Source organism: Lampris incognitus, chromosome 1 (genome assembly GCF_029633865.1).
Source record: "Lampris incognitus isolate fLamInc1 chromosome 1, fLamInc1.hap2, whole genome shotgun sequence".
Classification (NCBI taxonomy): domain Eukaryota; kingdom Metazoa; phylum Chordata; class Actinopteri; order Lampriformes; family Lampridae; genus Lampris; species Lampris incognitus.
The window spans coordinates 106,227,497-106,241,892 of NC_079211.1; the positions used below are offsets into that span (position 1 = coordinate 106,227,497).

The 14,396-nt window shown below is 44.3% G+C and overlaps 1 protein-coding gene across 2 annotated transcripts in view; it reads left to right on the top strand.

Annotated features, from left to right (window-relative positions):
- The window catches only part of ikbkb (inhibitor of nuclear factor kappa B kinase subunit beta), a 31,707-nt gene that overhangs the window by 1,697 nt on the left and 15,614 nt on the right, over window positions 1–14,396 (top strand). For both annotated transcript variants that reach the window (XM_056289151.1, XM_056289077.1), the window contains exon 3: window positions 4,917–5,011. In XM_056289151.1, the coding sequence (XP_056145126.1) occupies window positions 4,917–5,011 (95 nt within the window). The remainder of the gene's footprint in view (window positions 1–4,916; window positions 5,012–14,396) is intronic.

The following is a 14,396-nucleotide window of genomic DNA, read 5'->3' on the forward strand; positions in this document are numbered from 1 at the left end:
TACAAGAAACAGTGCCTTGTAACAGGGTTGCATTCAAAAATATCTGATCCTGTTAATGGCAAGAGGCAGGCTCTGCACCCTCTATATATTTTCTCCTCACGATGAAAGACAATTGTGCATATGTTAAAAAGAAAGAATCCATTAGGCCAAATTTATAAGGTTAAATCACCATTGAAGATCTGATCAATTGTCTTAATATTATGATGCTGCAAATGTCTATTGCTGAGCGTGCCTCTCCCGGCCATAGGTGTTGAATTGTGCCAAATAAGACAGCATGGAAGACATAGTCCATTTGTAATCTTAAACCTCTTATGTAAAATTCTAGCAATGGAGCATGATAATCTGATAATGATATTATCCAAAGCAACAGGTGGTCTGGGATGGTATCATAATGATTGATACCAATGTTAGGCCCTTATGTTTTGCCAAATTAGACTTTTCCAACCACTCCCAACTGCCCACTTGATAATGGTCCTCGCATGCCCATGACCATGGATACCTAACGTTATACGAGACGTAGTAGTTACACACATCTGGAACTCCTAGGTCTCCTTTAGTTCTTGGGTTAATTAATTTTTTGCATGCAATTCTGGGTTTATTTTTGTTCCAAAGGAATAGAGTGAAGTGGGAACGCATCTCTTTGAACCAACTGTCAGGAAACTTAAGAGGAATAGGAGAAATTATGTTTAAGTTCATTTTCAAAATTTCAGTTCTGCCCCATAGAGATCGTGGTAAAGCTGTCCATCTGTTAATGGCGTCCTTCTCTGCACAGAGGATAACAAGGCCATTCAGACTAAATATTTTGGTTACAGTGGGAATAATATTGATTCCTAAATATTTAATTCCATTCATTTGCCACAAAAAAGGTGTACCCCTGAGATCAGACCTTAAATGTATGGAAATTGAGAGGTATTGCCTCACTTTTATTCCAGTCAGTCTTGTACCCTGAAAATCTTCTGAAGGTATCAATTTGAGAACTGCTGGTAAGGAAGGTACTGGCCTACTAAGGGTGAATAATATGTCATCCTCATACATGTTAAATTTATAATCATATCCATCTAGATTCATGCCATGTATATATCCATTCTGGCACAGATCACACAGGCTAAAGGCTCAAGGGTGATGATGAAAAGTAGGGGACTGACAGGGCATTCTTCCCTTACTCCGTGTTGAAGAGGAAAGGACTCTGAAATTAGGTCATTAGTCATGACTGATAAATGTGGGCACAATAAAGGGCCTAACCCAACTAATGAACCATAAGACCGAAACCAAACCTTAAAATTACGCAACAGATAAGCCCATTCCATTCTATCGGATGCCTTTTCTGCAGGGAATCTGCCCCCCAGTAGTGCATGAAAGAGCCTCCACATGTTGTTCAAGGCAAGATGGCCCGGGATGAGACCCACGTGATCTATATGGACTATGGATGGAACTACCACTTCCAAAGAATCAGTGTGTTGGACAGCATCTTATACTCACAATTCAGAAGGTTTAAGGGCCGGTAGTTTCCCACACGTGTTGGGTCTTTTCCTGGTTTGGCAAAAGGGATATAATGGTTTACACTTGGAGGGTGGCGTAGTTTCACATTCAACAACATCTTCATACAGAAAAAGTAGAATGGGGGATAGCTGCTCTTTAAAGCATTTGTAAATTCTGCACCAAATCTATCCTCACCTGGAGTTTCCCCACAAGCCATTTTCATAATTGCCGTTTCAGTGTCTGACTGTGTTAAGGGGGCATCCGACAGCTGTTTATCTATCTCACTGATCGCTCCAAATGCTCAAAGAAGTCTTCCATTTCCTCTTTACTAGCCTTGCTCTCTGTTCCGTATAGTTTTGTATGATGCTGTTTAAACAAATAACTAATTCTCTCTACATCACATTGAGGCTTTTCATTTTCATCTCAGGTTGCTGGAATAAACCGTGTTTTCTATTTGCTTTAGTCTATTAGTGAGCACCTTGCCTGCCGTGTCACCCGCCTCAAAATGAAGCCTGCTTCTAAATAAAGCGTAAGCTGTCTCCTCATGTAACGTCCCCAGCAAGTCCACTCTGGTGGCAAGGAGAGATTAGCTAAAGCCTAAATTGGATGGATCAGACGTATATGCTGTTCCTCCAACCTCCTTTGTCACTTAATTGTAGCTTTTTCTCTGCTTGCTTTTCTCAGCTGCAGGGTAGCTGATAATCCAGCCTGCACAGGTGGCCTTGAAGGCTTCCCAGTAACCAGAGATGAATCTGACTTCAAATGTATTTAAAAAAAAGAATCTGTAATTCTGTTTCCTATGTGGGGGACAAAGTCTTTACTCTTTAGGAGAGAAGTATTAAGGTGCCATTGTTTGGGCTTGAAAGGGCTGGAAGGAGGGAGGGAAAAGTAAAACAGAGACGGCTGCATGTTCACTAACCAGAATGCTATTAATCTGAGTGTTAATTGCATTTTGAATAAGATTTGAAGACGCAAGTCTATTCTAGAGTAGGAATTATGTCGGTTCAAATAGAAAGTATATTAAGTATATACCCGTCTGTCTGGGTTGACTATACGCCACACATCTGTAGCTCATAACCGTGTCTGAAACTCATGCATAGCAGCAGAAATGTGTCTATCAGATGGAAGATGTCCTTTAAATCTATCTTATGCTGGGTCTGACACACAATTAAAATCACCTCCAACAAAACGGGGGCCCTTCATATAATAGGACATTACTGGGTAGAGAGCTGATGATAAATTGGGCTGAGATGATTATAATATAATATAATATAATATAGATGTGTTGGGGACATAAACATCTGATTCTGGGCCATCTGAGTGGTATGGCAGTCTATTCCGTTGCCTACCAACACGGGATCGGCGATTCGAATCCCCGTGTTACCTCCGGCTTGGTCGGGCGTCCCTACAGACACAATTGGCCATGTCTGTGGGTGGGAAGCCGGATGTGGGTGTGTGTCCTGGTCGCTGCACTAGCGCCTCCTCTGGTCGGTCGGGGATGCCTGTTCGGGGGACTGGGGGAATAGCGTGATCCTCCCACGTGCTACGTTCCCCCTGGCGAAATTCCTCACTGTCGGGTGAAAAGAAGCAGCTGGCGACTCCACATGTATCGGAGGAGGCATGTGGTAGTCTGCAGCCCTCCCTGGATCGACGGAGGGGGTGGAGCAGTGACCGGGATGGCTCGGAAGATTGGGGGGGGATCCAAAAAAAAAACCAACATCTTATTCTGTAAGAGGCCATTTGCTATAATATATCTCCCCTCCTGGTCTGTGTGTACATTAGATAGTTTAAATGCTATATTCTTATTAGAAATTAATATGCTTACTCCTCTACTGCCCTGGTTACTTGTCGAGGAGAAGACCTGGCCCACCCATCGTTATTTTAATTTTTTCGAATGTTCAGAATTTAAGTGGGTCTCCCGTAACGCAGCAACATCACATTGAAGGGGTTTGAAATGCGGCAGGATTTTATGACTTTTAATGGGGTTCCGGCTGCCGTTTACATTCCGAGTCACCACTACAGTACTATTTAATCTTGCGTCCGTCCAAGGGGTGAGAGAGATTATTCAAACCCTGAGCTGTAATCAACTCAGTAAACTTTAACCATGCACCATCGTAGGGAAAGGAGAGAGTGGTTGACGTAAAACATCAAAAACCTACATAAAGCGCACAAAAAAACCACAATGGCAACAGTGGGGCCACCAGGCCCGTCTGGCACTAAGGCCAGATTCAGGGGTGAAATGTGCCGTATCCGTGCAGGTGCGGCATAGGCCCAACCAAAGTCCACATGCACCACCCAAGTTAAAGCAGATTTGAGCAGTGACATATTCGTAACAACCAGCGCTACTACAAGCCGGGTTGTTTGAGGGACTGGAAATGAGACAGGGGAAATGGCACGGGGGAGGGGCACATGGAGGCATGACTGCCACTCTGGTTATGATTTAATTTCCTCTTTAGGAAATGATTACCAGCCATCCTGGTTCAGGGGTGACGCCACTGGCTGTTGTTACTTCCCCCGTTTTTCCTTGAACTATTTTGGGGCGATGTTAATGGGAAGTAGTTGGGAAGTCTGGTGTGGATGAGGCCATGAAGTGTATGTTGTAGGATGTGCCGCTGTTACTCACCCTTTGGCGCTTACCAAAACTCATAAGAAATCGGAGTTGTGTGCTCGTGTTCACCTTATGGACTCATGTGATGTGCTCGACTCCCTTTTTGATTTGACCTGGGTTGGTATCCTATTGACCTTTCGCAAAGTACCGCCCCAGAACGGTGCTTGTCCAATCCTACCTTAGCAACGGTCCGTCAAGCTTTCAAACACACAACAAAATGCTGAAACGGTGTGCCTATGGGATCTGCAAATCAAATACTAGATATCTGAAAAGTTTGGAGGGGGTGTAATTTTCTTTCCCTTCCCGAAACCCAGAACGCAAGAAGCGCAATGTCGGCAATAGATTTCGCAGTATAGCAGACCCCATGGCCAGCTTAATCCATCCAAAATCAACAAAAATACCTGTCTGCTCCAAGCTAAGCTTGCTACTAGCTATTATTGATAGCTAACACAGCTAATGTATTATTACTGTTACTTTTACCCACACAATGCGCTGATTTCTTCCTTCATGTTTTGGTGTTTTCCGGCTACTTCCTGCATAGTTCTGAAATGCTTGACGGGCATAGCAACAGTAACTAAGGGGGGCGGGACTTTGCGAAAGGTCAATTGGCTCCTTAGCATAAATGCCTACATATAGAGCTAATTTAACTGTAAAGTGTTTTTATAGTCATTGTAAAGAAGAAAGTAAGTAAAAAAGCCTCCATTAGTTTCCATGTTAAAATGTTTGCTGCCATGAAGCCATTTAATATTATTAGCGCTGATGTTCCTTCCCTAGTGAATGAGTAGCCAGTGTGTGTGTGTGTGTGTGTGTGTGTGTGTTTTTTTTTCAGGACACTGAGGATCAGATTGCCATAAAGCAGTGTCGTCAGGAGCTGAGTGAGAGAAACAAGGAGCGATGGTGTTTGGAGATCCAGATCATGAAGAGGTGAGGTTTTCTCTGTCGTACACCGGTGGCAAAACGCAGTCACCCGTGCTCATGCCACAGGTTTTATCCTCGCCTTGTTGTCTGCGATTTTACTTTTTTTAGGGGCCATCAAACATCGTCAGTGTAGGTCTAATGCGTGTTTATCTGGCTGAGATTATGCTTGGTGTTTCAATGCTTGTCCTTTTTAAATCACCCGATCACACAGGGATGAAGTGAGTACACGATCTGGTCGCACAAAAATAATGAGATTTTGCCAGCAGTAAAACTGGATCTTCACCATCTGATATCGAAGTGGTTGAGCTCACATCGCAATCAGAATTCCCAGACCGGGCGTCTGGGTGATGTAGCTGTCTATTCCATTGCCTACCAACATGGGGATCACCGGTTCGAATCCCCGTGTTACCTCCCGCTTGGTTGGGCATCCCTACAGCAGACACAATTGGCCATGTCTGCAGGTGGGAAGCCGGATGTGGGTATATGTGTCCTGGTTGCTGCACTAGCGCCTCCTCTAGTCAGTCGGGGCGCCTGTTCGGGGGGAAACTGGGGGGAATAGCGTGATCCTCCCCTCTCACTGTCAGGTGAAAAGAAGCGGCTGGCGACTCCACATGTATTGGAGGAGGCATGTGGTAGTCTGCTGCCCTCCCCGGATCGGCAGAGGGGGTGGAGCAGTGGACGGCTCGGAAGAGTGGGGTAATTGGCCAAGTAAAGTGGGAAGAAAAAAAGGGGGAAAATCCAAAAAAAAAAAAAATCCCACAGTCACAGACTGAATAAACACATCTAGAGGAGACACATAAGGGCTGGTTTTTGACATGCTGTGCTTACAGCCTCTTAAAATCCACTCTTTATGGTAAGATCTTGAATCTTGGAGAGGGGCTGGGTGTATACACTTTCTCTGCAGCAATAAAAAAACTAACTTGAGAGTGCGATAGGTCATTACATTGTTTTTCAGATCTGTCAGCAGGGATTGTGCGTGCGATGGCTTGCACAAGATTTCTGGTTTGTTCGTTTTCTGTCACATAAACCCATCCTAAGTATGCTTCTTAAGTTGCAAAAGATTCATGATTCTATCTGTCCTCTCACCATGATGGACTTTATGAAACCATGTTGTTTAACTCAACTTTGCGATTAAAGAACAAAAAGGTTGCCTACATGCAAAGGCCTGGGTAAAGCAATTTGCATTTTGAGGTTTCCTGTGTGGTGGTACAAGCTTCCCTCCGACCTCCAGTGGAAAACGTCTGTTTTGCATATCATCGCTCGCCTTGGCACCTTCCATGACAAGCCAAGAGCTAATGACTTTGACAGCTAAATTTTATGCACCCATCTGTTTTACAAGTTTTCCCAAAATACAAACAAACGATTTACTTTTAAATATCCTGAAACAATAAAAAATCCCCGAGACATTAAGAAATTATGACATTATGGCAGTTGGGGTTATTTTAGTCCGTTTGTGGTTATTTCTGACAGGATCATCCTGTCCTACTTTGGTTTCAGCGGTTTGGCCTCACACATCTCCGTTTGTGGGGACTGCAGGTTGGGTGTTGGGTCGGAGGAGAGGGGGACGCTCCTTTGTTATGGTTTTGGTTGCGTTTGAGGTAAGCGTTTATGTGTGTTTTGGCATTTGCTGGTACAAGAAGGGGGCGTAAAAGCGACTTGTTTCCAGGTCATGGTTTAACAGGAATGTTGTTTTCAGACAGACGTGGTCACAGCCTCAACCCTCGCTTCACCCACGCACAGTTAGTGGAAAAACCGTAGGGCCGGGGACAGCTCCACGGCAGCCCGCACTTATATTATTACAGCCACTGCATGGAGATGAATGTTTATGGAGATGAACACCGACGCTTATACACTTGCTCTTGCCGAGACAAACATACCAACTTCACTTTTAAAAATATTTTTAGATCCATTACATTGTCGTGGAGGCTGAATGGGGTTTTCATTTGTGCGTCGCTGTGGGACGAAGCAGAAGCGACTGTGAACAACACACAATACAGGTGTAAATCAAAAGTTTCACCACCATACGATATTATATCGATTCTGTGGACAGCGATACAATATCTGCTGAAATCACGAAGTCTGCCACCATACGATTTTGATTCGATTCAAGTTCAATTCTTGGGCCTGTGATCGATACGAGACTATATAAACTTAGCACAAAAAGTAAGGAAATTTGTGTTGGGTAGATTATTTCTTTGTTGTAACAATGCTTCTTGGCAATAAATCTTATATCAGGCACCTGATTGTCAGCACCTGGGGTACCAGAAGCTCAAAACAAGAGTCAATAGCAACAGCAAAATAAGCTGTTTGGCACTGGCAGAGAAGATCTGGCAAATTTTTCATGGGCCCAACCCACATACTCAGCTCTGCTGCTTCTCCCACAAATGCATGTTCCTTACAAATGTGGCACCATTTAAAAGGGAAATAAACAGGCTTTCCAACGGTATAAGATTTATTGCCAAGAAGCATTGTTACAACAAAGAAATAATCTACCCAACACAAATTCCCTTACTTTTTGTGCTAAGTATAGATAACACAGTTACATTTTTATCAACTCACAAAAACCAGTTAAGCTATGATTTGACAGTTTTATTACTGAGCTCTTCCAGACATTTAAACGAAAAACAATCTATTCTTTAGACCTCTTGTTGTTCACTATAAAGTGCGACATTTCTCACGTTTAAGTGCAAATGTTTTTTTTTATCAATTAACGTAAAGGGCCCCTGATGACCTTTCAATTATGAACATAGCCCATGCACATCTCTGCTTCATCCCCCCGGATTTACTAGGCTCTGGTTGCGAACTCAGTGGTGTAACGATATCGAGGTTTAACATTTTCACATCCTGGCGTATCTTAAAGACGATGACGTGGATCAATGTTTTCACTTTGCATCAATGATATTGGAATCGATGTATCGATGTTGAACCGATACATCGATCCAGATCGATGGATGGTTGTGTAGCAGAGTGACGTTGTTACGCGAGATTGTGGACTGCGTCTTTAATTTTATATGCATTATAAGAACGACTGGTCTCTTATTGTGAAAGGTTACAGAGCAGAAGTTCTAGCGCAAAGGACAATACCAACTGGTTTTGTTTATGTGGGGGACTTCCGGGTTTCATATTAACTTCTTCATAACGCCAAATATCAGCTTTGAAGTGTTATGACCGGATTCTATCAACTTTATAATGACTTCTGTAATGTACTTTGACCATTAGATCTGTACTAGTGCGTTGTAAGAAGGGGGGTCGGACCCTTTAGTCGACTGGTCAACGTTGTCGCCCGTGGTGCGGGAGACCCGGGTTCGTGTCCCGGCTGTGGCGGTTCCCGGGCTGCCCCCCTAATTTGCTACGTTGGTCTCAGAAGTGGGATGGTGAGACCGTGAGGTCATCGGAAGCGCGTGTGTCCGGAGGCGTGAGGGAGCTGATTTGCTGAAGCTTCCTGAAGGAGGGGGTTAGTGTAACGTAAGTAGACACGTTAGCCCCTGGCTAACGGGTCGGACCCTTAATTTTTTAATATTAAACCAGGAAGTCACCGACATAAACAAAACCAGTTGGTATCGTCCTTTGCGCTAGAACTTCCGCTCTGTAACCTTTCACAATAAGAGACCAGTCAGTCTTATAATGCATATCAAATTAAAAACTCGGTCCACAATCTAGCGTAACAGCGTCACTCTGCTACAGTTACACCCCTAGTTCGCAACCGGTTCATCTCCCATTCGCGCCGTCATCTTGCACTAAGAACGTCAAAAGGACAAGACATACTTTCCACATCACGTCATATAAATCCTCTCTCTCCTGCGTCAAAGGGGTCCTTTAGTAACGTAAGATGACTGCTGTGATTTTCCTGGTCGTCTTTTAGCGGGCAGTTCCTCTCACAGCTCAGTTAACGATAACACTGTGGTGGACACGTATTGGGGACAGATAAAGTGTGAACCTACGGTCTTCTCCGTTCCTTCGGCTCTACAACACGGTCATTCACACGTGGCCGGAAAAAAACACGGACGTTCAGTGACTTCATAAGCTGTTGTTATTATAGCGATGATTATCATGTCCTAGAAACTTCCTATAACTGCAGTGATGGGTATCATCTGCTTTACCCCACCACCTGTTGCACTGCGCTGGTTTCACTTTACACAGCCTCATGTTTCAAGTGTGTTATCTTTGTGCTCAAGTGCTGTGCTGTAGAGCCCTGCGCGGGGTTGTTTTCTTAACCCAGCTCCCGCTGGATTTCTGCCCGTTACCGCCCGCACCCGCAATGTGCGTGTTGCACTCCCGCAGTGTGCTTGTCCACACCCGCCACCCGCCCGCTCCCGCAAACATTCTGACCCGCACAGTAGAACGCCATTGATTTTGTGTCTCCTCCCGCCCCGCAGGGAAAACACGTTATTTTACTGTGTACTGTTCATAAAGGGACGCATGCCTGTCGGTAATAACGGAGTGAAATCGCGTTTTAGTGCATTGATACTAGTGCATAGTTACATTGATACTAGTGCATAGTTACATTGATACTAGTGCATAATTACATTGATACTAGGGCATAGTTACATTGATACTAGTGCATAGTTACATTGATACTAGTGCATAGTTATTGATACTAGTGCATAATTACATTGATACTAGTGCATAATTACAGATCTTCCAGTGCAATAAGTACACATATTCTAGGGCAAAATTAAACTGTATTTATTTGACTTATTATTTTAGAACCGATGTTGTTTATTTTGCTGAGTTTGTTTTACATTTTCTTGTGTCTTTTAACGCACTGATCGGGAGCAGCGCTCCTCTATTCTCTTCTCCTCCTCTGCGTTCATACATGACACGTTGACGTACTATCGAAAATATTGCGCCATTAAATGCAAACGAAAAACGAATCGACTGCTTTGCAACACGTTTTTTATTCAGCTGATAAAATGTAAAAAAAACCCAACAAATTGTGGAGGATGCAAGAAAGGAGACGAGACCACTTCTCCTTTTGACCACAGCCGTGGGGTCGTGTATTCCCTCCAGCTAACTAAGTGAACAGTTCACATTATCAAACAGGTATAACATAGTCATAGGCCGTGTTATAGGCTTATAACCCCCTTGAAAGATCTAATTAATATTCGTCTGTCTGTGCTATGATTGGTTGAGTACGAATACTGTCGTCATACAGAAGCGACGGAGGAGATGGCTAACGTTAGTCATCGGCGTCAGAAGGGACGGCAGCATGGGTTAGGGTCTCTCGCTCTCTCTCTCACACGCACGCGCACACACAGGTCTACCCACAATCCCCCCTGTTAACCCCTGAACCCACTGTGTTAAAGGGGCCGTCTCTGGTCCACGTGGTAAATATGCAACATGCAAGTAGGTCACTACTTAAAATAAAAATAAATAAGGGCAGCGACTGTGTTGGTTCCACGGTCAATGACAAACACAACGCGGCCAACTAGCAGTGACGCGTCTGTTCCAAACGCGCGGAGTTTCCCCAAACAGCAGGTTGCTGCTGTTCTCTCCTGCTTTTGACACACCATTTTCGATGGGAGCCGCAGACACTCCTACAGATTCTCACTCTCAACTCCCAACTCGTCACATATGGACGCTTGTTGAGGGCGACCTCTTCGTCACCCTTCAACGCTCTAGGAACCCCCTTAATGTCAGCTTTCAACGTGGAGGGTAGTTGTAAGCACACACACAAACAAAACAAAAACCATTCGGGGTTATCCCGACTGGTTTTTTATAGAAGCGCAGAGTCTAAATCTATCTTTTATCTGTGGGCACTCATCAACATGATCTCAAAGAAATACGTGAAATGACCACGACCTTTTAACACTCGCATTATGTGGTTGTGGCACGTAATGTGTTGTGTTGTGTTAAAATTACATGCCGGCACCAGGGACGAGTTTTTGTTCTCTAAAAACACTGATTTGTGTGTGTGATATAACTCATTTTGATGTAATGACGTTAGTGTTAGGGTTGGGGTTTTTTTGGGGGGGGGGTTGTGCCTATGAGTGATCTCGGTCCCTCCACGCTGAAAGTTGACGTTAAAGGGGTACCTAGAGCGTTCAAAGGTGACAAAGAGGTCGTTCTCAACAACATAACCACGGTATCCAGACATGTGGAGGGGAGAGGTCAGGCTCTGCAGGTGTCAGTGGCAGCGGAGATAAAGCCCATCATCGAACATGGATGTGCCATAACAACAGATGGACTGAGGATTATCACAAAACACCATTCCAGCACCATCCATTACACAAACAACGATTTCGGTCTCGTTTCAAGGGTGTTGTTTGCGAGCCCATTCTCACTCCCATGTTTTGATGATGGGCTTTATCTCCGTTTCCACTGACGCCTGCAGTGCCTGACTTCTCCCCTCCACATGTCTGCATACAGTGGTTGAGTGAGGCAAAAATCTTTTACATCGAATTTGCCCCATTTAGCGACTATCTAGAACTATGTCAACAAAGCCTTTCGCGGCGACGAAGTCATACGGCCGAATATCTCTACAGCAAAGTGTGACAAATTCTCGATTATATTATAGCGAATTGGGGGGGGGGGGCAGCCCGGCCGGACCGTCACAGCCGGGACGCGAACCCGTGTTTCCCGCACCGCAAGCGACAACGTTAACCAGTCGACTAAAGGGTCCGGCCCGTTAGCCAAGGGCTAACGTGTCTACTTACTCGTGCACGCTACAATGTAACGATCATGGATATAGGCTCGCTAGCCCTTGGCCAGCGAGTCGAACTTCTTAGTCGAGCGGCTAGCGATGTCTCCCGTGGTGCGGGAGGTACGGGTTCGCGTCCCGGCTGTGGCGATTCCCGGGCTGCTCTCCTCATTCGCCACAATATCTTGCTTAATATGTGCAGGGAGAAGTGCTTTATCTTTCTTTTGTTTTTGTTTTTTTATTTCACAATATTTTATTAGGACAAGGATGTAACACAAAAGCACAGCCATGAAAGAACGAGTATTTTCATATTTCACAATTTCAAACCCACTTTCCCTCAAACCAGGGCCCCTATGAGCCAACTAGCCGATTCCCGCCCCACAGTCCCCCTCGATGGGATTGAAACAGCGTGTGAAGCATGAAGTCAAATCGAGCTCTCACATACACAGCGACACAAGCAAGCTAAAAGTAAAAATCATAATAATACAGACATATAAACAAACACTAGGAAAGAAGAGTTGGTAGTTGCCGACATTCAGGCCATTATGTTGGACTACTGAAGATCCGAAGCTCAGGAAGACACAACATGCGTACTACTGCACACGAAGTCCTTTATCTTTGAAAGATACCCCCCCCCCCCTTTTTTTTCTTTTTGGAAATCAGACGTGGAATGTTGTAAAAGGTTGGTACCCAGAAATTATGTCTAGGACCTTCAAGGATCACAACCTGGGTAGACAACCTGGTCAACTAGCTACTGGAAGGCTACAGGGTGGGTCCAAACAATGCAACCCCTATTGCGAAAATATAACACCGATGACGCTGGTATGATCAGATTCCACCGTCTCTTTCTGTTTGAATATCTCTGCGAAAGTTCATACTAGAAACAAACTGAGCCCACCTATTGAAAGAGCAGAATATAAGCTTTCAGGTGATGCCTGCCAATGCCTTTTTTGATCTCCCCAAAGTGAGATCTATTTCAAACAATGCACTTGTGGTCTTCTGGATTGTTTGCTGTGTTCAAAATGGGTAAATATACTTAAAATGTTATTTCTGTATAAAATATCGACAGATTTTCATTAATATGATTGTACAGAAGGAAAATATGTATGTTTGCCGCTGATGCTAATTTTAGTTGATTCGATGTTTACAGATTACATCCAGCAAGTGAGAGGACTGTAAGCTAGCTAGCACTGTAAGCTAACATTCTGGAAGTAACTGTAAGTCCCTTATATATAGATGTATTTTGTTATCATTGTTCATTTTACCAAGATATATTTTTGTTATCATTTGATTGAGAGTATTTAATGTGTGTACATGTTTCGTTTGTGCAGTGCTGTATGGGGTCGATGGCATGCTGCCACATGTGCACCTTAATTAGCTCAAGGAAAGAATAGAGTGAGTACATTGAGACAGACTGCACTACCTATGCTTATAATATTTATAGAACGTTCTATTGTAATCGGTCACATTTTTATCCACTACTTCATCATTACAGACAGTGATCTTGACCAATCAGACTAGTAATCTGTTTGTATGTTCCTGCCTATAGCCAGCCACAGAAATGTGTGACAGACATTGCCATGTTGCTGCAACATGAGCCTGGCGAAAAGAGTTGTGAAGACAAAAGCACTGACTACACAAAGTGTAGTCAAGGACAGTCTACTAAAGACTTGTACTTTATTCATCCCACAACAAAATCCAAGTTTATACAAGCTATGAATGCTCGTCAAGATGAGGTCTTCCAGAGACTGCACCACTCACTGCAGCTATCTCTGCAGAGCTCAAGTCTATGATGCACCTCCATTCCTCCAACCCACATCATGAATCTGGTTGGAGTCGTGTCACCAGAGATGGTAGTCAAGGTCACGGCAGCAGTAGAGACCCAACCCGTTCACAACAGCCACACCATCACTGGTCAACATATCAACTGGACAGTGTGCAGATTCCACAGTCAAGGACAACCCGATGAGCGGGAAAGTACTGGGTCTGAAGGCACTGTCTGAGTCACTGTCCAGTGATCAGAAGAAGACAAGTATTGTGAAGCTTAACACCTTCCACACACAAAACATGAAACTAAAGAAGTCTGGGGGGGGAAACTTCTGCGCCTGGCAAGAGCAATGAAGTTACTGCCTTTCTGCACATGACACAGATCCTTGCCAGTGGTGGAGAACTCAAAATTGTTGACTTCATAGGTAACCACTAGTGCAGTGATTTTCCCCATCCCTCTTCTAGGAAGATGGCAGTATGAGAACTGGTACCAAGGCAAGCCTAGTGAAGATCCTGAAAGAGGAGACCAAAGTGACCAGCATTCCTGATCTGCCTCAAGATGACAAAAAGGCAACAGTAGTCATTGATGCTATGTGCTCCATACAACACTCATCTTTTCACAAAGGTGAAAGATTTGGAACCATCACTGATTGATACAAAAACCTGCTGCTGAATGATGTGCCTGCTGGCACTGAGATCATACACTTCTGTTGTGACAGGTACAGTGGACCCAGCCTTAGCTCAGCTGAGCAGGAACACAGATATGCCCGATCAAAACCAGCCTAAGTAGTATATGAAGTCAGTGAGCGGTACACAGCTCCTGATCCAAAGGAGTTTTTTGCAGCGTCAGCTAACAAAGCAAACCTTCTGAGCTTCCTCTGTGAGAAATGGTGTGAGAATGAGCAACTGGAACCTGCTCTTGGCCCAACTCATCTCTACCTGGATGGTGGATTCAAAGAAGAGATGAAGAGCGTGGTGCTCACA